Source organism: Athene noctua, chromosome 5, assembly GCF_965140245.1.
Source record: "Athene noctua chromosome 5, bAthNoc1.hap1.1, whole genome shotgun sequence".
Taxonomy (NCBI): Eukaryota; Metazoa; Chordata; class Aves; order Strigiformes; family Strigidae; genus Athene; species Athene noctua.
This window is the reverse complement of record NC_134041.1, coordinates 26,544,921-26,569,046: the sequence shown is the minus strand read 5'-3', so window position 1 is coordinate 26,569,046 and position 24,126 is coordinate 26,544,921. Positions and strand designations below refer to the sequence as shown.

General features: G+C 44.8%; 1 protein-coding gene across 1 annotated transcript in view; it reads left to right on the top strand.

Annotated features, from left to right (window-relative positions):
- Positions 1-6,222: 6,222 nt before the first annotated feature.
- LOC141960756 (ral guanine nucleotide dissociation stimulator-like 1) overlaps positions 6,223-24,126 on the top strand; it is a 37,270-nt gene continuing 19,366 nt past the window's right edge. The window contains exons 1-4 of the mRNA XM_074906765.1: positions 6,223-6,294; positions 10,719-10,796; positions 15,221-15,298; positions 22,562-22,746. Of these exons, the coding sequence (XP_074762866.1) occupies positions 22,641-22,746 (106 nt within the window). The 5' untranslated portion in view covers positions 6,223-6,294; positions 10,719-10,796; positions 15,221-15,298; positions 22,562-22,640. The remainder of the gene's footprint in view (positions 6,295-10,718; positions 10,797-15,220; positions 15,299-22,561; positions 22,747-24,126) is intronic.

The window sequence follows — 24,126 nt, the reverse complement described above, 5'->3', positions numbered from 1 at the left end:
ACTAGGACCAACGCAAGAAAATTAGTACAGCTTCCCTCTACCCACCCCTCAAAAAAAAAAAAAGAATGCATGGGCTGCAAAGTCATACCTAGAATAGATTAGTATGTTTTTCTGGATACTGATATTTTTGGACCTACACTCTCCTGTTTGGGAGCTGCTGATTTGAGACAGGGATTGTACAAACATAAGAAAGAATTCAATGTCCCCTTCTAGTACTTCACGTGAACATGCAGTCATAAGTATTTGCAGACAGCAGAAGAACTGGATGATATTCTAGGAATAGCTTAGGGTAAGACTGTTAAATCACATCTGCTGTATCTGTATAAATGCTTAGAACCCACAAGATTAGTTTTCTCACACTGAATTCTAATTGGGACATGATTAGATCGGAGGTGATCTTATTTTGGGAGGAGAATATTTACTGCATTTTCCCAGTCAAGTTTGTGTAGATTATATTTACTTTAAAGAGGAGCTGACTTGCCAAGTGACAGTGTGTCGTGAGAGTGTCTTGCTTCCTAAGCCTGTAAATTGCCAGAGAGGCACAGATTTATCAGAGGAGCCAATAGCTGTGTGCATATAGATTGTCCCTTTTAGCCAGTAACATTTTGTGTATGATTTATTTTACTGACTTTTATAAAAGACACATTTTTAACAGAAAAAGTTGGAATAAATAAATAGTGAGTTGAATTGAATGGAATTTTTCTTTGAATTGCAAACGCTATCTGTACAGACCTGGGATTCTTGCATGTGAAGCCTTAGACTGATACTTCCACCTCTTCTTTTTGTCCTTTGAAACATTTTGGATGACTTTGTTAAGAGTTCTGACATGAACCTCCTGGACACAAACTGGCAGCCCGCTAGGTGTTCTCTACCTGATGTTACGAGGATGTTGTAGCACAAGCACTTAAAGATGCACTTACTCTCCTCTGACTGTTCAGATTAATTTCAGGTGCCTGACACCCTTAGTTGGGCACAGAATGCGTAAAATCAGCTTGCCTTATTCTGGACTGTGCGTAATTGTCCGCTTTCATTCATGAAAGCTGGCTGTAAGGAACCATGAACTCCGTTATGGAGCTGTATGTCTGAAACAGGGGGCACTGCCGTTGAGAATGAAGGGCATAATCCTGCCTTCGAGGCACATGCGCTGCCTGTGTAGGTGAGAGATTTTGCTTTGCACTTTTGGAGTCGTGCCCATGGTTTCCTCTTTCCCAGTGGTAATTTTCAGAGTGCCGTGGGCCCTTCCCACTCGTGACAAGTGTGTCAGTAGTTTTGGCACAAGTGGGCACTTGTCACCTCGAGAACTTTGTGAGAAATCCCTCTTGGAGTAGGAAGAAATGGCAACTACTAGAGAAAGAGAAGCTGCGTTGGAGAAAGTGGTTGTGTTGCAGCCTCATTGCGCCCTGGAATATTGCTCTGGGCAAGGATGGAGTGCAAACAGGCAGAAAGGGTCTTGGAGCTGTGAGCAAGGAAAATGTTTTGGTTGATTCCTCCTGTGTGCAGGCTGCTTCATGTAAGTGAACTGTCTGTCTCTTGAGGACTTGTTTCCTCCTAAGTGAAATAATCTTCAAGCTCCTTAGTTTTGCCCAAGTGTTAGATTCCATATTTGTAGTTTGAGCTTTTTAGTTGTTGATGAGACTTGTGTATGAATTATGCTATTTAGGATTTTGCTTTTATTCAGTAGGAGTTCCTCTAAACACCCGTCTCATTTTTTCAGGTGCGGAAACCCAGAGCCCTCAAGCTGTGAAGAGGATGTAAGCCAGGATTCCTCTGAATCCAAACCAGTCCTGGGGACGTAAGTGTGTTTCTTCACTGTTATTTTGCACAGGAAGCCCCAGTCAGGATTCGGTACTGGGGGAGGCTGTGGGCAGCATAGATGTTGCTTCCTTTGAAATTTCAGAGCACTGTTGGCTTGCTTAAAGAGGCTTGTGTAAAGGCCACATATCACCGGTCTGGTAAGATATCCAGCCCTATAACGCAGAGATCTTTCTGTCAGGGAAATTGTCTCAGAATTCAACATGAGACGAACACATCTAGGCCAAGAGTTAGTTGATTCAACAAAGGAGGAGTGTTTGTTTCCCCTGCACTTTTTTGGTGGTAAATGGTTATGGCTCGTGACTGATTTCATTGTGCATGACAGCAGTGTCTGCAGACCGAAGCTGGGGTTGTTTCAGGCAGCGTGTGTATGCGTGTTTCTTTGCCACTAGTGCCCCTGTGATTTACAGTGTTGCTTTTAGAGTGAGATTTAGATTCTGAAGTCATCCGAATTTGCAAGAAAAAGAGCAAAGCTGTTTTGAAGTGCAGTTAAAGGGGTGAAAAAGGGGTTTTCTTATCCTCCTAGCACCATATGAACGTGGATTTTATCTGTAGATGTCGGGTGTAAAAATGTGCCTTAGGTCTTCAGCATTTGTTCTTTGACAGCGGTGTGATCTGTGGTTTGCATGCATTGTGGTGGTGAAGAGTAGCTGCAACGTTATATTTGATTACAGTATGAAGATGCTCTATTCTTGTCAGCGTTACTGAGGATTGTTTTTCTATGAATGTCTCAGCTTCCACCAGTTAAGAAGACCTTAGTTTTTTTTATCAGTGCACTGACTTCTCAAGGCGTCACTGAAGAAGAAGCCTTTAGCTTCCTTTTGTTTTGAGGTGGAAGAAAAATGTGGAACTCTTCTGTCATGTCCACATGTCACACAGTCCAATCAAGACTGAGAAATACGCTGCACTGTTTTAATTCCTGAGATTCAGGCAGACTGTCGATTCAATTCTGTTCTACAATACCGAGCGTGGTCTTCCCACTGCTTACCTCCCTGCTTTTCTGATGGCTTGTGTGTTGGGATTAGGGGGGTTTTGAGTCTGGCTTAAAAGGGTTCAAGCATCCCCAGTCCAGAACTGTGCCGTTAACATACTGAACACCTTCCTGTCCTCCGTTGTCTGAATGGATTGGTTGGACAGTGAGGTCGCTTTGCCTTCCGTCACTCACGCAGCAACTGTTTTGCTTAAGCACCAGAGATAAATTGGTAAAAGCTCCTTGGCTGTGAGCATTTCAGTAGCTGTCTCTGACAAGAAGAGATGTAGAGCTTAATTAATGTCTGTAAATGACACAGGACTCTCCGAGGCTTTAGTTAGAAACACATGTTATCGCTTGTTAGGTTTGGTTTTTTTTAGCACTTAGCAAGGACAGCAAGCTAGAAGCTCTACTGATTTGGGCTGTTCCTCTTGCCCCATGAGACTCAACGTGGGAGCTCAATTCTCTGATTTTTTTTCCTGGCTGCTGTGACAGAGAGCTATCAGTATTTTCCTCCCCTTTGCCATGAGAAGTCATCAAAGAACAGCTGGTAGTTAAAAATTCATCACAAGCACCAAGAAGGCAGTGTTCTGTAATGGGTAGAGGCAGTAGTAGGCAGCCAGCAGGTTCCCACACTGCCATGCAAAATGAGCTCCAGGGTCTCTTCCAGCTTTGGGCAACCCATTTGACTTTCCCCTTTCCCAGTCAGTCCAGGCACAGAATATGAGCTACAGCAGTACCCTTCCTGCAGAATAGATGAAGCATTTGTACTGGGGATGAGGAGAATAATTTCACCAGTGTAAATCAGGTTGGGATTAGTCCCCCAACTGCCGTGTCATGGACCCAAAGGAGCTTGGTTATGAGATGGAGAACACTCAGTGTGTTTATGTATCTCAGAATAGACCTGCAAGTCCCGTGCCAGGGCTTGAGTGCGCTTGTGGCACAGCCTCGTTTGAGAGCCTTGTGGGAGCTCATTGTCTACATGTGAAATCTGTGTTCATATTTGAACTCCTCTCGTGATCTCGTAACTTGAGGAAGGAGAGGTCCTCCTGGTATGCTTGTCCATTTTGCAGCTATTAACAGGATAGACCTGAGCCACTATATCTGTCTTTTTGAGGATTTGAACTTTAAAAGCCAAGTGCCTGGTTGTCAGGAGCACAGAGTACAGATGTTCTTTGAGCTGACACATCAGTGTGTCTGGCTGGATGCTTGTGGTCAGAGGTTTTTACTGAGAGCATGGCCCTTCATGGAATATCAGTGGGAGTGTGGGATACCGTTATTGCACGAGGGTTTTGTGAAGTGGGGTTATTGGAACAGGTATCAGGGAAGGTTTCTGTAGATGTGAAAAATACGGCCATTGGAGGGCTAAGCTCTCACAGCTAACTACAGAGCGCGGCCCTAAGCGTTTGGTGAAGTGGATAGGACCTGCTGCAAACCAGGGCTGTTGTCACTTGGTCATCTCAGCTGTTTTTCTGATGGCAGTGGAGCTCATGAGATCGGCTTCTCTAGAAGACGGTTTCTTCTTTCCTGAACATCTTCCCCCGCTTTCCCTGACAGCAATACCTGTAAGTCACCACCCCTCGTGCCCGCAGCAGCACTTATGACTCCATGATGTACAGAATCAGTTGTTCTGGCCTATAGTAATCAGAACAGAGGAGTAGCGTAAGAACTCCTAGCTTTTGATTTTGGCTCTCCCGCTTAGGTAGGTAAGGAACAAGGCACGGATAAGCCATCTGTGCTTTTCTTTTGTGTCAGGAAAGGGGTATGATCCTACTTGCTTTGTAGGGACGTTATGTGGCTCAATTAATAGCGATGTTGAAATGCCTAAGTGCCAGTCCTGCTGTGATTGTGATAATAGCTGTGGTTGCTCAAGTGCAGTAACTTTGCAGCCAGGTAAGAAGTCAGACGAGGAAAGAGCAGCCACGCTGGGGAGCAGACCGTACAGTTAGATTTACTACCGTGAGCTTTACCTCTCAGTCTGTACTAATTCTGACATAGAGCACGGGGAGCAATACAAATTGACAGTGCACGTATCCAAGAATGTAAAACTGTTGAGGAATTCATTCTTCTGAACGGGTAATTCTTCCTATACCCTCAGTTTTGGATTCTATGTTTCGGGCACAGGTATCTTTGAAGAATAAAATACGAAAGGACAGCAAGTTTGTGGGGGTGCTAGTAACTTTAAAGAGGAGCTGACTTGCCAAGTGACAGTGTGTCGTGAGAGTGTCTTGCTTCCTAAGCCTGTAAATTGCCAAAGAGGCACAGATTTATCAGAGGAGCCAATAGCTGTGTGCATATAGATTGTCCCTTTTAGCCAGTAATATTTTGTGTATGATTTATTTTACTGACTTTTATAAAAGACACGTTTTTAACAGAAAAAGTTGGAATAAATAAATAGTGAGTTGAATTGAATGGAATTTTTCTTTGAATTGCAAACGCTATCTGTACAGACCTGGGATTCTTGCGTGTGAAGCCTTAGACTGATACTTCCACCTCTTCTTTTTGTCCTTTGAAACATTTTGGATGACTTGGTTCATGTCAGAACTCTTAACATCCTGGACACAAACTGGCAGCCCGCTAGGTGTTCTCTATCTGATGTTACGAGGATGTTGTAGCACAAGCACTTAAAGATGCACTTACTCTCCTCTGACTGTTCAGATTAATTTCAGGTGCCTGACACCCTTAGTTGGGCACAGAATGCGTAAAATCAGCTTGCCTTATTCTGGACTGTGCGTAATTGTCCGCTTTCATTCATGAAAGCTGGCTGTAAGGAACCATGAACTCCGTTATGGAGCTGTATGTCTGAAACAGGGGGCACTGCCGTTGAGAATGAAGGGCATAATCCTGCCTTCGAGGCACATGCGCTGCCTGTGTAGGTGAGAGATTTTGCTTTGCACTTTTGGAGTCGTGCCCATGGTTTCCTCTTTCCCAGTGGTAATTTTCAGAGTGCCGTGGGCCCTTCCCACTCGTGACAAGTGTGTCAGTAGTTTTGGCACAAGTGGGCACTTGTCACCTCGAGAACTTTGTGGGAAATCCCTCTTGGAGTAGGAAGAAATGGCAACTACTAGAGAAAGAGAAGCTGCGTTGGAGAAAGTGGTTGTGTTGCAGCCTCATTGCGCCCTGGAATATTGCTCTGGGCAAGGATGGAGTGCAAACAGGCAGAAAGGGTCTTGGAGCTGTGAGCAAGGAAAATGTTTTGGTTGATTCCTCCTGTGTGCAGGCTGCTTCATGTAAGTGAACTGTCTGTCTCTTGAGGACTTGTTTCCTCCTAAGTGAAATAATCTTCAAGCTCCTTAGTTTTGCCCAAGTGTTAGATTCCATATTTGTAGTTTGAGCTTTTTAGTTGTTGATGAGACTTGTGTATGAATTATGCTATTTAGGATTTTGCTTTTATTCAGTAGGAGTTCCTCTAAACACCCGTCTCATTTTTTCAGGTGCGGAAACCCAGAGCCCTCAAGCTGTGAAGAGGATGTAAGCCAGGATTCCTCTGAATCCAAACCAGTCCTGGGGACGTAAGTGTGTTTCTTCACTGTTATTTTGCACAGGAAGCCCCAGTCAGGATTCGGTACTGGGGGAGGCTGTGGGCAGCATAGATGTTGCTTCCTTTGAAATTTCAGAGCACTGTTGGCTTGCTTAAAGAGGCTTGTGTAAAGGCCACATATCACCGGTCTGGTAAGATATCCAGCCCTATAACGCAGAGATCTTTCTGTCAGGGAAATTGTCTCAGAATTCAACATGAGACGAACACATCTAGGCCAAGAGTTAGTTGATTCAACAAAGGAGGGGTGTTTGTTTCCCCTGCACTTTTTTGGTGGTAAATGGTTATGGCTCGTGACTGATTTCATTGTGCATGACAGCAGTGTCTGCAGACCGAAGCTGGGGTTGTTTCAGGCAGCGTGTGTATGCGTGTTTCTTTGCCACTAGTGCCCCTGTGATTTACAGTGTTGCTTTTAGAGTGAGATTTAGATTCTGAAGTCATCCGAATTTGCAAGAAAAAGAGCAAAGCTGTTTTGAAGTGCAGTTAAAGGGGTGAAAAAGGGGTTTTCTTATCCTCCTAGCACCATATGAACGTGGATTTTATCTGTAGATGTCGGGTGTAAAAATGTGCCTTAGGTCTTCAGCATTTGTTCTTTGACAGCGGTGTGATCTGTGGTTTGCATGCATTGTGGTGGTGAAGAGTAGCTGCAACGTTATATTTGATTACAGTATGAAGATGCTCTATTCTTGTCAGCGTTACTGAGGATTGTTTTTCTATGAATGTCTCAGCTTCCACCAGTTAAGAAGACCTTAGGTTTTTTTATCAGTGCACTGACTTCTCAAGGCGTCACTGAAGAAGAAGCCTTTAGCTTCCTTTTGTTTTGAGGTGGAAGAAAAATGTGGAACTCTTCTGTCATGTCCACATGTCACACAGTCCAATCAAGACTGAGAAATACGCTGCACTGTTTTAATTCCTGAGATTCAGGCAGACTGTCGATTCAATTCTGTTCTACAATACCGAGCGTGGTCTTCCCACTGCTTACCTCCCTGCTTTTCTGATGGCTTGTGTGTTGGGATTAGGGGGGTTTTGAGTCTGGCTTAAAAGGGTTCAAGCATCCCCAGTCCAGAACTGTGCCGTTAACATACTGAACACCTTCCTGTCCTCCGTTGTCTGAATGGATTGGTTGGACAGTGAGGTCGCTTTGCCTTCCGTCACTCACGCAGCAACTGTTTTGCTTAAGCACCAGAGATAGATTGGTAAAAGCTCCTTGGCTGTGAGCATTTCAGTAGCTGTCTCTGACAAGAAGAGATGTAGAGCTTAATTAATGTCTGTAAATGACACAGGACTCTCCGAGGCTTTAGTTAGAAACACATGTTATCGCTTGTTAGGTTTGGTTTTTTTTAGCACTTAGCAAGGACAGCAAGCTAGAAGCTCTACTGATTTGGGCTGTTCCTCTTGCCCCATGAGACTCAACGTGGGAGCTCAATTCTCTGATTTTTTTTCCTGGCTGCTGTGACAGAGAGCTATCAGTATTTTCCTCCCCTTTGCCATGAGAAGTCATCAAAGAACAGCTGGTAGTTAAAAATTCATCACAAGCACCAAGAAGGCAGTGTTCTGTAATGGGTAGAGGCAGTAGTAGGCAGCCAGCAGGTTCCCACACTGCCATGCAAAATGAGCTCCAGGGTCTCTTCCAGCTTTGGGCAACCCATTTGACTTTCCCCTTTCCCAGTCAGTCCAGGCACAGAATATGAGCTACAGCAGTACCCTTCCTGCAGAATAGATGAAGCATTTGTACTGGGGATGAGGAGAATAATTTCACCAGTGTAAATCAGGTTGGGATTAGTCCCCCAACTGCCGTGTCATGGACCCAAAGGAGCTTGGTTATGAGATGGAGAACACTCAGTGTGTTTATGTATCTCAGAATAGACCTGCAAGTCCCGTGCCAGGGCTTGAGTGCGCTTGTGGCACAGCCTCGTTTGAGAGCCTTGTGGGAGCTCATTGTCTACATGTGAAATCTGTGTTCATATTTGAACTCCTCTCGTGATCTCGTAACTTGAGGAAGGAGAGGTCCTCCTGGTATGCTTGTCCATTTTGCAGCTATTAACAGGATAGACCTGAGCCACTATATCTGTCTTTTTGAGGATTTGAACTTTAAAAGCCAAGTGCCTGGTTGTCAGGAGCACAGAGTACAGATGTTCTTTGAGCTGACACATCAGTGTGTCTGGCTGGATGCTTGTGGTCAGAGGTTTTTACTGAGAGCATGGCCCTTCATGGAATATCAGTGGGAGTGTGGGATACCGTTATTGCACGAGGGTTTTGTGAAGTGGGGTTATTGGAACAGGTATCAGGGAAGGTTTCTGTAGATGTGAAAAATACGGCCATTGGAGGGCTAAGCTCTCACAGCTAACTACAGAGCGCGGCCCTAAGCGTTTGGTGAAGTGGATAGGACCTGCTGCAAACCAGGGCTGTTGTCACTTGGTCATCTCAGCTGTTTTTCTGATGGCAGTGGAGCTCATGAGATCGGCTTCTCTAGAAGACGGTTTCTTCTTTCCTGAACATCTTCCCCCGCTTTCCCTGACAGCAATACCTGTAAGTCACCACCCCTCGTGCCCGCAGCAGCACTTATGACTCCATGATGTACAGAATCAGTTGTTCTGGCCTATAGTAATCAGAACAGAGGAGTAGCGTAAGAACTCCTAGCTTTTGATTTTGGCTCTCCCGCTTAGGTAGGTAAGGAACAAGGCACGGATAAGCCATCTGTGCTTTTCTTTTGTGTCAGGAAAGGGGTATGATCCTACTTGCTTTGTAGGGACGTTATGTGGCTCAATTAATAGCGATGTTGAAATGCCTAAGTGCCAGTCCTGCTGTGATTGTGATAATAGCTGTGGTTGCTCAAGTGCAGTAACTTTGCAGCCAGGTAAGAAGTCAGACGAGGAAAGAGCAGCCACGCTGGGGAGCAGACCGTACAGTTAGATTTACTACCGTGAGCTTTACCTCTCAGTCTGTACTAATTCTGACATAGAGCACGGGGAGCAATACAAATTGACAGTGCACGTATCCAAGAATGTAAAACTGTTGAGGAATTCATTCTTCTGAACGGGTAATTCTTCCTATACCCTCAGTTTTGGATTCTATGTTTCGGGCACAGGTATCTTTGAAGAATAAAATACGAAAGGACAGCAAGTTTGTGGGGGTGCTAGTAACTTTAAAGAGGAGCTGACTTGCCAAGTGACAGTGTGTCGTGAGAGTGTCTTGCTTCCTAAGCCTGTAAATTGCCAAAGAGGCACAGATTTATCAGAGGAGCCAATAGCTGTGTGCATATAGATTGTCCCTTTTAGCCAGTAATATTTTGTGTATGATTTATTTTACTGACTTTTATAAAAGACACGTTTTTAACAGAAAAAGTTGGAATAAATAAATAGTGAGTTGAATTGAATGGAATTTTTCTTTGAATTGCAAACGCTATCTGTACAGACCTGGGATTCTTGCGTGTGAAGCCTTAGACTGATACTTCCACCTCTTCTTTTTGTCCTTTGAAACATTTTGGATGACTTGGTTCATGTCAGAACTCTTAACATCCTGGACACAAACTGGCAGCCCGCTAGGTGTTCTCTATCTGATGTTACGAGGATGTTGTAGCACAAGCACTTAAAGATGCACTTACTCTCCTCTGACTGTTCAGATTAATTTCAGGTGCCTGACACCCTTAGTTGGGCACAGAATGCGTAAAATCAGCTTGCCTTATTCTGGACTGTGCGTAATTGTCCGCTTTCATTCATGAAAGCTGGCTGTAAGGAACCATGAACTCCGTTATGGAGCTGTATGTCTGAAACAGGGGGCACTGCCGTTGAGAATGAAGGGCATAATCCTGCCTTCGAGGCACATGCGCTGCCTGTGTAGGTGAGAGATTTTGCTTTGCACTTTTGGAGTCGTGCCCATGGTTTCCTCTTTCCCAGTGGTAATTTTCAGAGTGCCGTGGGCCCTTCCCACTCGTGACAAGTGTGTCAGTAGTTTTGGCACAAGTGGGCACTTGTCACCTCAAGAACTTTGTGGGAAATCCCTCTTGGAGTAGGAAGAAATGGCAACTACTAGAGAAAGAGAAGCTGCGTTGGAGAAAGTGGTTGTGTTGCAGCCTCATTGCGCCCTGGAATATTGCTCTGGGCAAGGATGGAGTGCAAACAGGCAGAAAGGGTCTTGGAGCTGTGAGCAAGGAAAATGTTTTGGTTGATTCCTCCTGTGTGCAGGCTGCTTCATGTAAGTGAACTGTCTGTCTCTTGAGGACTTGTTTCCTCCTAAGTGAAATAATCTTCAAGCTCCTTAGTTTTGCCCAAGTGTTAGATTCCATATTTGTAGTTTGAGCTTTTTAGTTGTTGATGAGACTTGTGTATGAATTATGCTATTTAGGATTTTGCTTTTATTCAGTAGGAGTTCCTCTAAACACCCGTCTCATTTTTTCAGGTGCGGAAACCCAGAGCCCTCAAGCTGTGAAGAGGATGTAAGCCAGGATTCCTCTGAATCCAAACCAGTCCTGGGGACGTAAGTGTGTTTCTTCACTGTTATTTTGCACAGGAAGCCCCAGTCAGGATTCGGTACTGGGGGAGGCTGTGGGCAGCATAGATGTTGCTTCCTTTGAAATTTCAGAGCACTGTTGGCTTGCTTAAAGAGGCTTGTGTAAAGGCCACATATCACCGGTCTGGTAAGATATCCAGCCCTATAACGCAGAGATCTTTCTGTCAGGGAAATTGTCTCAGAATTCAACATGAGACGAACACATCTAGGCCAAGAGTTAGTTGATTCAACAAAGGAGGGGTGTTTGTTTCCCCTGCACTTTTTTGGTGGTAAATGGTTATGGCTCGTGACTGATTTCATTGTGCATGACAGCAGTGTCTGCAGACCGAAGCTGGGGTTGTTTCAGGCAGCGTGTGTATGCGTGTTTCTTTGCCACTAGTGCCCCTGTGATTTACAGTGTTGCTTTTAGAGTGAGATTTAGATTCTGAAGTCATCCGAATTTGCAAGAAAAAGAGCAAAGCTGTTTTGAAGTGCAGTTAAAGGGGTGAAAAAGGGGTTTTCTTATCCTCCTAGCACCATATGAACGTGGATTTTATCTGTAGATGTCGGGTGTAAAAATGTGCCTTAGGTCTTCAGCATTTGTTCTTTGACAGCGGTGTGATCTGTGGTTTGCATGCATTGTGGTGGTGAAGAGTAGCTGCAACGTTATATTTGATTACAGTATGAAGATGCTCTATTCTTGTCAGCGTTACTGAGGATTGTTTTTCTATGAATGTCTCAGCTTCCACCAGTTAAGAAGACCTTAGTTTTTTTTATCAGTGCACTGACTTCTCAAGGCGTCACTGAAGAAGAAGCCTTTAGCTTCCTTTTGTTTTGAGGTGGAAGAAAAATGTGGAACTCTTCTGTCATGTCCACATGTCACACAGTCCAATCAAGACTGAGAAATACGCTGCACTGTTTTAATTCCTGAGATTCAGGCAGACTGTCGATTCAATTCTGTTCTACAATACCGAGCGTGGTCTTCCCACTGCTTACCTCCCTGCTTTTCTGATGGCTTGTGTGTTGGGATTAGGGGGGTTTTGAGTCTGGCTTAAAAGGGTTCAAGCATCCCCAGTCCAGAACTGTGCCGTTAACATACTGAACACCTTCCTGTCCTCCGTTGTCTGAATGGATTGGTTGGACAGTGAGGTCGCTTTGCCTTCCGTCACTCACGCAGCAACTGTTTTGCTTAAGCACCAGAGATAAATTGGTAAAAGCTCCTTGGCTGTGAGCATTTCAGTAGCTGTCTCTGACAAGAAGAGATGTAGAGCTTAATTAATGTCTGTAAATGACACAGGACTCTCCGAGGCTTTAGTTAGAAACACATGTTATCGCTTGTTAGGTTTGGTTTTTTTTAGCACTTAGCAAGGACAGCAAGCTAGAAGCTCTACTGATTTGGGCTGTTCCTCTTGCCCCATGAGACTCAACGTGGGAGCTCAATTCTCTGATTTTTTTTCCTGGCTGCTGTGACAGAGAGCTATCAGTATTTTCCTCCCCTTTGCCATGAGAAGTCATCAAAGAACAGCTGGTAGTTAAAAATTCATCACAAGCACCAAGAAGGCAGTGTTCTGTAATGGGTAGAGGCAGTAGTAGGCAGCCAGCAGGTTCCCACACTGCCATGCAAAATGAGCTCCAGGGTCTCTTCCAGCTTTGGGCAACCCATTTGACTTTCCCCTTTCCCAGTCAGTCCAGGCACAGAATATGAGCTACAGCAGTACCCTTCCTGCAGAATAGATGAAGCATTTGTACTGGGGATGAGGAGAATAATTTCACCAGTGTAAATCAGGTTGGGATTAGTCCCCCAACTGCCGTGTCATGGACCCAAAGGAGCTTGGTTATGAGATGGAGAACACTCAGTGTGTTTATGTATCTCAGAATAGACCTGCAAGTCCCGTGCCAGGGCTTGAGTGCGCTTGTGGCACAGCCTCGTTTGAGAGCCTTGTGGGAGCTCATTGTCTACATGTGAAATCTGTGTTCATATTTGAACTCCTCTCGTGATCTCGTAACTTGAGGAAGGAGAGGTCCTCCTGGTATGCTTGTCCATTTTGCAGCTATTAACAGGATAGACCTGAGCCACTATATCTGTCTTTTTGAGGATTTGAACTTTAAAAGCCAAGTGCCTGGTTGTCAGGAGCACAGAGTACAGATGTTCTTTGAGCTGACACATCAGTGTGTCTGGCTGGATGCTTGTGGTCAGAGGTTTTTACTGAGAGCATGGCCCTTCATGGAATATCAGTGGGAGTGTGGGATACCGTTATTGCACGAGGGTTTTGTGAAGTGGGGTTATTGGAACAGGTATCAGGGAAGGTTTCTGTAGATGTGAAAAATACGGCCATTGGAGGGCTAAGCTCTCACAGCTAACTACAGAGCGCGGCCCTAAGCGTTTGGTGAAGTGGATAGGACCTGCTGCAAACCAGGGCTGTTGTCACTTGGTCATCTCAGCTGTTTTTCTGATGGCAGTGGAGCTCATGAGATCGGCTTCTCTAGAAGACGGTTTCTTCTTTCCTGAACATCTTCCCCCGCTTTCCCTGACAGCAATACCTGTAAGTCACCACCCCTCGTGCCCGCAGCAGCACTTATGACTCCATGATGTACAGAATCAGTTGTTCTGGCCTATAGTAATCAGAACAGAGGAGTAGCGTAAGAACTCCTAGCTTTTGATTTTGGCTCTCCCGCTTAGGTAGGTAAGGAACAAGGCACGGATAAGCCATCTGTGCTTTTCTTTTGTGTCAGGAAAGGGGTATGATCCTACTTGCTTTGTAGGGACGTTATGTGGCTCAATTAATAGCGATGTTGAAATGCCTAAGTGCCAGTCCTGCTGTGATTGTGATAATAGCTGTGGTTGCTCAAGTGCAGTAACTTTGCAGCCAGGTAAGAAGTCAGACGAGGAAAGAGCAGCCACCCTGGGGAGCAGACCGTACAGTTAGATTTACTACCGTGAGCTTTACCTCTCAGTCTGTACTAATTCTGACATAGAGCACGGGGAGCAATACAAATTGACAGTGCACGTATCCAAGAATGTAAAACTGTTGAGGAATTCATTCTTCTGAACGGGTAATTCTTCCTATACCCTCAGTTTTGGATTCTATGTTTCGGGCACAGGTATCTTTGAAGAATAAAATACGAAAGGACAGCAAGTTTGTGGGGGTGCTAGTAACTTTAAAGAGGAGCTGACTTGCCAAGTGACAGTGTGTCGTGAGAGTGTCTTGCTTCCTAAGCCTGTAAATTGCCAAAGAGGCACAGATTTATCAGAGGAGCCAACAGCTGTGTGCGTATAGATTGTCCCTTTTAGCCAGTAATATTTTGTGTATGATTTATTTTACTGACTTTTATAAAAGACACGTTTTTAACAGAAAAAGTTGGAATAAATAAATAGTGAGTTGAATTGAATGGAATTTTTCTTTGAATTGCAAACGCTATCTGTACAGACCTGGGATTCTTGCGTGTGAAGCCTTAGACTGATACTTCCACCTCTTCTTTTTGTCCTTTGAAACATTTTGGATGACTTGGTTCATGTCAGAACTCTTAACATCCTGGACACAAACTGGCAGCCCGCTAGGTGTTCTCTATCTGATGTTACGAGGATGTTGTAGCACAAGCACTTAAAGATGCACTTACTCTCCTCTGACTGTTCAGATTAATTTCAGGTGCCTGACACCCTTAGTTGGGCACAGAATGCGTAAAATCAGCTTGCCTTATTCTGGACTGTGCGTAATTGTCCGCTTTCATTCATGAAAGCTGGCTGTAAGGAACCATGAACTCCGTTATGGAGCTGTATGTCTGAAACAGGGGGCACTGCCGTTGAGAATGAAGGGCATAATCCTGCCTTCGAGGCACATGCGCTGCCTGTGTAGGTGAGAGATTTTGCTTTGCACTTTTGGAGTCGTGCCCATGGTTTCCTCTTTCCCAGTGGTAATTTTCAGAGTGCCGTGGGCCCTTCCCACTCGTGACAAGTGTGTCAGTAGTTTTGGCACAAGTGGGCACTTGTCACCTCAAGAACTTTGTGGGAAATCCCTCTTGGAGTAGGAAGAAATGGCAACTACTAGAGAAAGAGAAGCTGCGTTGGAGAAAGTGGTTGTGTTGCAGCCTCATTGCGCCCTGGAATATTGCTCTGGGCAAGGATGGAGTGCAAACAGGCAGAAAGGGTCTTGGAGCTGTGAGCAAGGAAAATGTTTTGGTTGATTCCTCCTGTGTGCAGGCTGCTTCATGTAAGTGAACTGTCTGTCTCTTGAGGACTTGTTTCCTCCTAAGTGAAATAATCTTCAAGCTCCTTAGTTTTGCCCAAGTGTTAGATTCCATATTTGTAGTTTGAGCTTTTTAGTTGTTGATGAGACTTGTATATGAATTATGCTATTTAGGATTTTGCTTTTATTCAGTAGGAGTTCCTCTAAACACCCGTCTCATTTTTTCAGGTGCGGAAACCCAGAGCCCTCAAGCTGTGAAGAGGATGTAAGCCAGGATTCCTCTGAATCCAAACCAGTCCTGGGGACGTAAGTGTGTTTCTTCACTGTTATTTTGCACAGGAAGCCCCAGTCAGGATTCGGTACTGGGGGAGGCTGTGGGCAGCATAGATGTTGCTTCCTTTGAAATTTCAGAGCACTGTTGGCTTGCTTAAAGAGGCTTGTGTAAAGGCCACATATCACCGGTCTGGTAAGATATCCAGCCCTATAACGCAGAGATCTTTCTGTCAGGGAAATTGTCTCAGAATTCAACATGAGACGAACACATCTAGGCCAAGAGTTAGTTGATTCAACAAAGGAGGAGTGTTTGTTTCCCCTGCACTTTTTTGGTGGTAAATGGTTATGGCTCGTGACTGATTTCATTGTGCATGACAGCAGTGTCTGCAGACCGAAGCTGGGGTTGTTTCAGGCAGCGTGTGTATGCGTGTTTCTTTGCCACTAGTGCCCCTGTGATTTACAGTGTTGCTTTTAGAGTGAGATTTAGATTCTGAAGTCATCCGAATTTGCAAGAAAAAGAGCAAAGCTGTTTTGAAGTGCAGTTAAAGGGGTGAAAAAGGGGTTTTCTTATCCTCCTAGCACCATATGAACGTGGATTTTATCTGTAGATGTCGGGTGTAAAAATGTGCCTTAGGTCTTCAGCATTTGTTCTTTGACAGCGGTGTGATCTGTGGTTTGCATGCATTGTGGTGGTGAAGAGTAGCTGCAACGTTATATTTGATTACAGTATGAAGATGCTCTATTCTTGTCAGCGTTACTGAGGATTGTTTTTCTATGAATGTCTCAGCTTCCACCAGTTAAGAAGACCTTAGTTTTTTTTATCAGTGCACTGACTTCTCAAGGCGTCACTGAAGAAGAAGCCTTTAGCTTCCTTTTGTTTTGAGGTGGAAGAAAAATGTGGAACTCTTCTGTCATGTCCACATGTCACACAGTCCAATCAAGACTGAGAAATACGCTGCACTGTTTTAATTCCTGAGATTCAGGCAGACTGTCGATTCAATTCTGTTCTACAATACCGAGCGTGGTCTTCCCACTGCTTACCTCCCTGCTTTTCTGATGGCTTGTGTGTTGGGATTAGGGGGGTTTTGAGTCTGGCTTAAAAGGGTTCAAGCATCCCCAGTCCAGAACTGTGCCGTTAACATACTGAACACCTTCCTGTCCTCCGTTGTCTGAATGGATTGGTTGGACAGTGAGGTCGCTTTGCCTTCCGTCACTCACGCAGCAACTGTTTTGCTTAAGCACCAGAGATAAATTGGTAAAAGCTCCTTGGCTGTGAGCATTTCAGTAGCTGTCTCTGACAAGAAGAGATGTAGAGCTTAATTAATGTCTGTAAATGACACAGGACTCTCCGAGGCTTTAGTTAGAAACACATGTTATCGCTTGTTAGGTTTGGTTTTTTTTAGCACTTAGCAAGGACAGCAAGCTAGAAGCTCTACTGATTTGGGCTGTTCCTCTTGCCCCATGAGACTCAACGTGGGAGCTCAATTCTCTGATTTTTTTTCCTGGCTGCTGTGACAGAGAGCTATCAGTATTTTCCTCCCCTTTGCCATGAGAAGTCATCAAAGAACAGCTGGTAGTTAAAAATTCATCACAAGCACCAAGAAGGCAGTGTTCTGTAATGGGTAGAGGCAGTAGTAGGCAGCCAGCAGGTTCCCACACTGCCATGCAAAATGAGCTCCAGGGTCTCTTCCAGCTTTGGGCAACCCATTTGACTTTCCCCTTTCCCAGTCAGTCCAGGCACAGAATATGAGCTACAGCAGTACCCTTCCTGCAGAATAGATGAAGCATTTGTACTGGGGATGAGGAGAATAATTTCACCAGTGTAAATCAGGTTGGGATTAGTCCCCCAACTGCCGTGTCATGGACCCAAAGGAGCTTGGTTATGAGATGGAGAACACTCAGTGTGTTTATGTATCTCAGAATAGACCTGCAAGTCCCGTGCCAGGGCTTGAGTGCGCTTGTGGCACAGCCTCGTTTGAGAGCCTTGTGGGAGCTCATTGTCTACATGTGAAATCTGTGTTCATATTTGAACTCCTCTCGTGATCTCGTAACTTGAGGAAGGAGAGGTCCTCCTGGTATGCTTGTCCATTTTGCAGCTATTAACAGGATAGACCTGAGCCACTATATCTGTCTTTTTGAGGATTTGAACTTTAAAAGCCAAGTGCCTGGTTGTCAGGAGCACAGAGTACAGATGTTCTTTGAGCTGACACATCAGTGTGTCTGGCTGGATGCTTGTGGTCAGAGGTTTTTACTGAGAGCATGGCCCTTCATGGAATATCAGTGGGAGTGTGGGATACCGTTATTGCACGAGGGTTTTGTGAAGTGGGGTTATTGGAACAGGTATCAGGGAAGGTTTCTGTAGATGTGAAAAATACGGCCATTGGAGGGCTAAGCTCTCACAGCTAACTACAGAGCGCGGCCCTAAGCGTTTGGTGAAGTGGATAGGACCTGCTGCAAACCAGGGCTGTTGTCACTTGGTCATCTCAGCTGTTTTTCTGATGGCAGTGGAACTCATGAGATCGGCTTCTCTAGAAGACGGTTTCTTCTTTCCTGAACATCTTCCCCCGCTTTCCCTGACAGCAATACCTGTAAGTCACCACCCCTCGTGCCCGCAGCAGCACTTATGACTCCATGATGTACAGAATCAGTTGTTCTGGCCTATAGTAATCAGAACAGAGGAGTAGCGTAAGAACTCCTAGCTTTTGATTTTGGCTCTCCCGCTTAGGTAGGTAAGGAACAAGGCACGGATAAGCCATCTGTGCTTTTCTTTTGTGTCAGGAAAGGGGTATGATCCTACTTGCTTTGTAGGGACGTTATGTGGCTCAATTAATAGCGATGTTGAAATGCCTAAGTGCCAGTCCTGCTGTGATTGTGATAATAGCTGTGGTTGCTCAAGTGCAGTAACTTTGCAGCCAGGTAAGAAGTCAGACGAGGAAAGAGCAGCCACGCTGGGGAGCAGACCGTACAGTTAGATTTACTACCGTGAGCTTTACCTCTCAGTCTGTACTAATTCTGACATAGAGCACGGGGAGCAATACAAATTGACAGTGCACGTATCCAAGAATGTAAAACTGTTGAGGAATTCATTCTTCTGAACGGGTAATTCTTCCTATACCCTCAGTTTTGGATTCTATGTTTCGGGCACAGGTATCTTTGAAGAATAAAATACGAAAGGACAGCAAGTTTGTGGGGGTGCTAGTAACTTTAAAGAGGAGCTGACTTGCCAAGTGACAGTGTGTCGTGAGAGTGTCTTGCTTCCTAAGCCTGTAAATTGCCAAAGAGGCACAGATTTATCAGAGGAGCCAACAGCTGTGTGCGTATAGATTGTCCCTTTTAGCCAGTAACATTTTGTGTATGATTTATTTTACTGACTTTTATAAAAGACACGTTTTTAACAGAAAAAGTTGGAATAAATAAATAGTGAGTTGAATTGAATGGAATTTTTCTTTGAATTGCAAACGCTATCTGTACAGACCTGGGATTCTTGCGTGTGAAGCCTTAGACTGATACTTCCACCTCTTCTTTTTGTCCTTTGAAACATTTTGGATGACTTTGTTAAGAGTTCTGACATGAACCTCCTGGACACAAACTGGCAGCCCGCTAGGTGTTCTCTACCTGATGTTACGAGGATGTTGTAGCACAAGCACTTAAAGATGCACTTACTCTCCTCTGACTGTTCAGATTAATTTCAGGTGCCTGACACCCTTAGTTGGGCACAGAATGCGTAAAATCAGCTTGCCTTATTCTGGACTGTGCGTAATTGTCCGCTTTCATTCATGAAAGCTGGCTGTAAGGAACCATGAACTCCGTTATGGAGCTGTATGTCTGAAACAGGGGGCACTGCCGTTGAGAATGAAGGGCATAATCCTGCCTTCGAGGCACATGCGCTGCCTGTGTAGGTGAGAGATTTTGCTTTGCACTTTTGGAGTCGTGCCCATGGTTTCCTCTTTCCCAGTGGTAATTTTCAGAGTGCCGTGGGCCCTTCCCACTCGTGACAAGTGTGTCAGTAGTTTTGGCACAAGTGGGCACTTGTCACCTCAAGAACTTTGTGGGAAATCCCTCTTGGAGTAGGAAGAAATGGCAACTACTAGAGAAAGAGAAGCTGCGTTGGAGAAAGTGGTTGTGTTGCAGCCTCATTGCGCCCTGGAATATTGCTCTGGGCAAGGATGGAGTGCAAACAGGCAGAAAGGGTCTTGGACCTGTGAGCAAGGAAAATGTTTTGGTTGATTCCTCCTGTGTGCAGGCTGCTTCATGTAAGTGAACTGTCTGTCTCTTGAGGACTTGTTTCCTCCTAAGTGAAATAATCTTCAAGCTCCTTAGTTTTGCCCAAGTGTTAGATTCCATATTTGTAGTTTGAGCTTTTTAGTTGTTGATGAGACTTGTATATGAATTATGCTATTTAGGATTTTGCTTTTATTCAGTAGGAGTTCCTCTAAACACCCGTCTCATTTTTTCAGGTGCGGAAACCCAGAGCCCTCAGGCTGTGAAGAGGATGTAAGCCAGGATTCCTCTGAATCCAAACCAGTCCTGGGGACGTAAGTGTGTTTCTTCACTGTTATTTTGCACAGGAAGCCCCAGTCAGGATTCGGTACTGGGGGAGGCTGTGGGCAGCATAGATGTTGCTTCCTTTGAAATTTCAGAGCACTGTTGGCTTGCTTAAAGAGGCTTGTGTAAAGGCCACATATCACCGGTCTGGTAAGATATCCAGCCCTATAACGCAGAGATCTTTCTGTCAGGGAAATTGTCTCAGAATTCAACATGAGACGAACACATCTAGGCCAAGAGTTAGTTGATTCAACAAAGGAGGAGTGTTTGTTTCCCCTGCTTTACCTCTGGTGGTAAATGGTTATGGCTTGTGACTGATTTCATTGTGCATGACAGCAGTGTCTGCAGACCGAAGCTGGGGTTGTTTCAGGCAGCGTGTGTATGCGTGTTTCTTTGCCACTAGTGCCCCTGTGATCTACAGTGTTGCTTTTAGAGTGAGATTTAAATTCTGAAGTCATCCAAATTTGCAAGAAAAAGAGCAAATCTGTTCTGAAGTGCAGTTAAAGGGGTAAAGAACGGGTTTGCTTATCCTCCTAGCACCATTTATGTGACTACTGGCTGGAAGAGATTTGAAATACAGGGATGGCTTCCTTGTCAAGGGGGAAATTTTCAGGACTTCCTTTTCTCAGGAAATTTAGAGGTTTCTTTTGCCTTTTACTCTGGAACAAGGGGCTTTTTTCCCTTTCACGTTATGTCCTACTCTGTCACAGTAGGTGATTATGAGGCAGTGGCTGTGGACAGTGTGTCATGTTATGTGACTGCACACAAAAGTCCTTTTCCCTAATCCCTCTGTCAGCTCATGCGAATAAAATTCTCTTTACATCGTTTTTTGAGATGCTGTCTGTGTCTTCCCAGCCTGTAATATGTGCTGTGGCCCGTGGTCGTAGTGCACCAACATAGACATGGTGAGCTACCGGCACGTTGCTGTGACGAACCACAGATCTCACAGAAAATGCAGCAGAAAAAAAAGAAAAGTTGATAGTTACTTTTTTTATCCAGGCTTGAAGTTTCTTAAAACTTGAAGTAATTTGATTATTTTGGCAGACTTTGTTTTGGTTTTTTCACACTCAGTTGAAATTTGTCAACAGCATTGTGAGTTATCTCTGGAAATCCATAGCATGAATTTTACATCTTGTTACAAAATCAAGTTGAAATGATGGGAAGTCCCTGCAAAGACAGGATTTAAAGAATTTCCCATAAGCATCCATTTGTGGAGTATCTATGTACCGATCCCAATAGGTGGGTGTGGGTTAAAACCTGCATAAACCAGGAAAAGGAGATAAACAGATCGCTTCCCTCCGTTTCAGGCAGGGTGGAAACCGCATTGATGCATCAGCTCTGGTTTCCCCTCATCCCTCTCAGTCTGTGTTAGGCTTGTCCATGGGCAGTTCTCTGCAGTTGGTGTCTTTTTAGCTACATGTGTCCAAGAAGGCGTGTGATAACTTTCCTGAACAAGATCCAGTGCTCCTCTAACTCCTCAAGCGTTCCTCTTCCAGCATAACCGAGCATAACCTTTTTGCATGGTGTAATTTGACAAACCCTCCCTGTCTTTGAGCTAAGGGTAAACTCAAGGTTCTGCTGATACATTTTTTTGTTAAACGCATTTCATCCTGAGATTAGCAAGGCCAGTCTGTCTTCTGGGTTCAGCTGTCTTGGCGCTTCAAGCTCGATACTGGGCGCTGCCCGTGCTGCACATGTCACGGTTAGGGTGTTATCTTCACAGATGAGGCAATCTCACTGTGTATGTTCATGGGGGTTAGGTTCAGGCTTAGATGGCTTTTTCACAGAAGCCAAAGTTTCCTTCAGTCTTTCTCCTAAGACAGCAGATCGTGAGTAGTATGGGTTGGAGGACAATGCAGCTTCAGCTTGGTCCCTAGACTTGGCAGCAGCAATTGATGGGAGGAAGGGCAGCAAAGGAAGCGTTTGATTTAGCGCTTCCACGGGGAAGCTGCTACCCTGAATGCGTCCAGAGGAGGTCAACCAAGGTGGTGGCAGGGCTGGAGGCATGTCCTGTGAGGAGCGGCTGAGGACCTTGGGCTTGTCTGGTTTGGAGAAAAGGAGGCTGAGGGGCGACCTCATGGCTCTCTGCAGCTTCCTGAGGAGGGGACGTGGAGAGGGAGGTGCTGAGCTCTTCTCCCTGGGATCCAGGGACAGGACGCATGGGAATGGTTCAGGGCTGTGCCAGGGGAGGTTCAGGCTGGGCATTAGGAAGCATTTCTTTACTGAGAGAGTGGTCAAACCCTGGAACAGACTTCCCAGAGAGGTGGTCAACGCCCCAAGGCTGTCAGTGTTTGAGAGGCATTTGGACCATGCCCTTAACAACGTGCCGTAACTTTTGGTCAGCCCTGAAGTGGTCAGGCAGTCGGACTTAGATGATCGTTGTAGGTCCCTTCCAACTGAAATAATCTGTTCTATTCTATCAATTTTTGATGTCCTGAATTTAATAGAAGAGTCTCCATATAGCTTAAGTGGATTTGATTCTTTATTCGTTTTCATTTGGGGACTATAATCAGATCCACTTGGGGGAGGGCAAATCAGGAGCAACTTCATGAGGTCCCTGGCAAAATCTGAGTGATATCTTAATAAGATTCCATGTATAAAAATTAAATTCTGTGCTCAAAAAAGTCTTCATACTGCCTTCACGTGGGGTATGAATGCCTGTGTTTTTATTGTTGTATTAGACACAGATACCTGTGGTTGCATCAATACATGCTGTTTACAACCAGTGCGTTCTTGTGTATTTGCTCTTAGTGAAGTAGCATCAATCTTAGGAGCCTGGCTTGATCAGTGTACGGAGGATTTCAGAGAGCCGCCTGACTACCCATGTTTGATGAAGCTGTTGGATTACTTGAAGAAGAATATCCCTGGCTCTGACCTGGAGAGGAGGGCGCAGAACCTCTTGGAGAAGTTCCAGAACCAAGAAGTGGAAAAGGACGGTAAGTTACCTTTCCCTTCTGCCTTCCTGTTCTCCCGGACTGTATGGTGACACAGGGGTTTGTGTGGAGTACACTTCACTAACTCGTAGGCTAATTGATTATATTGTGAGGCTCACCAGGGACTTTTTTCTTGTTTCTTTCTTTAAAAAAAAATCTCTGTGAGGCTGCAGGTTCTGTGCGGGATGAAAGAGTCCTATAGTGTAGGTGCCTATGCCTGTTCATTGTGGGGTGGATTGGGAAATCCAGCACTTGTCTAATATTTAGCCAAAACTTTGAGATTACTGCAGCAACTAAGTCGTTAATTGTCAGCGCCCTTCCCATGTCATGGAATTAAAACACACAGCAGGTCTCTAGCTGTTTTTTTCATTTCAACACACATGCACCAAGAAAAGCCCAAACCAGCAGAAAGAAAAATACAGAGCTGTGACAAAAGACAGCTTGAGTCGCAAACCTTGTTGTCGTGCAGCTTTTCTTCCTAGGTACCATCATGACAAAGGAAGTGTCTGTGGCTGTTTTTTTCCAGTTTGAGTGGTCGGCTGCTGGTATCCAAGGACAGAGGAAAAACTGACGTTATCGGGGGTCACAGACGCTGAAACAATAGTGAACTGTAGTAACACAAATACGCTGCGTGCAGCGTCAAGCTTGACACATACCCTTATCCCGGTCAGAAAGCTTCCTGTGGCATAAGCCGAAAAATCCTAGGAGCTCACATAGAATGAGAACTAGACCCACTTCCAGCTTTCATAGAGGGGCAAGAGGGAATGATTCATGTACTAAAGGCTAAAGGAAATGAGAGCAAAAAACCCCATTTCATCCCACGAAAATCACGTCTGACGGATGTTCCAGAAATACCATGTCAAAGCGTAATACTGTGAAATGCCAAATTAACTCGGTCATTAACTCATACATGAAAAGAAGTACTGCGGAGAGCCCAGGCGTTTTCCTTATTGGACATGGGTAAATGAACAGGATTGCTGATAGGTGCCTATTTGTGTCCTTTCCTGGGTTTGATTCCCCCTGGTCAAACAAGGAAAGCTCACGAGAGCTATATTTGGGTTTGACTGTAGTTCAAAGTGAACAGAAGTTCCCAGTAGCCCTGCTTCTGCATTTGTTTCCTCACATAACAGCTGAAAAGGTTCTTTTCTGAGTTACAGATGGGTGAGTTTGAATGATAGCAGTTTCCAAATTGCAGCAGAATAGAGGCTGTTAATTATAGAATAAAATAAGAGGAGGAGACCGCAAGTAACCTGTGGGGTTAGAAGAGTTTTAGACTTGTCGCTTACTTTATCAGAGCTCCATCTTTGTTTATTTCTGCGATTTCTTGCAAAACTCTTAATGTGTGGTCTGGCATCAAGGCTTGCTGATAATTATTGTCCCAAA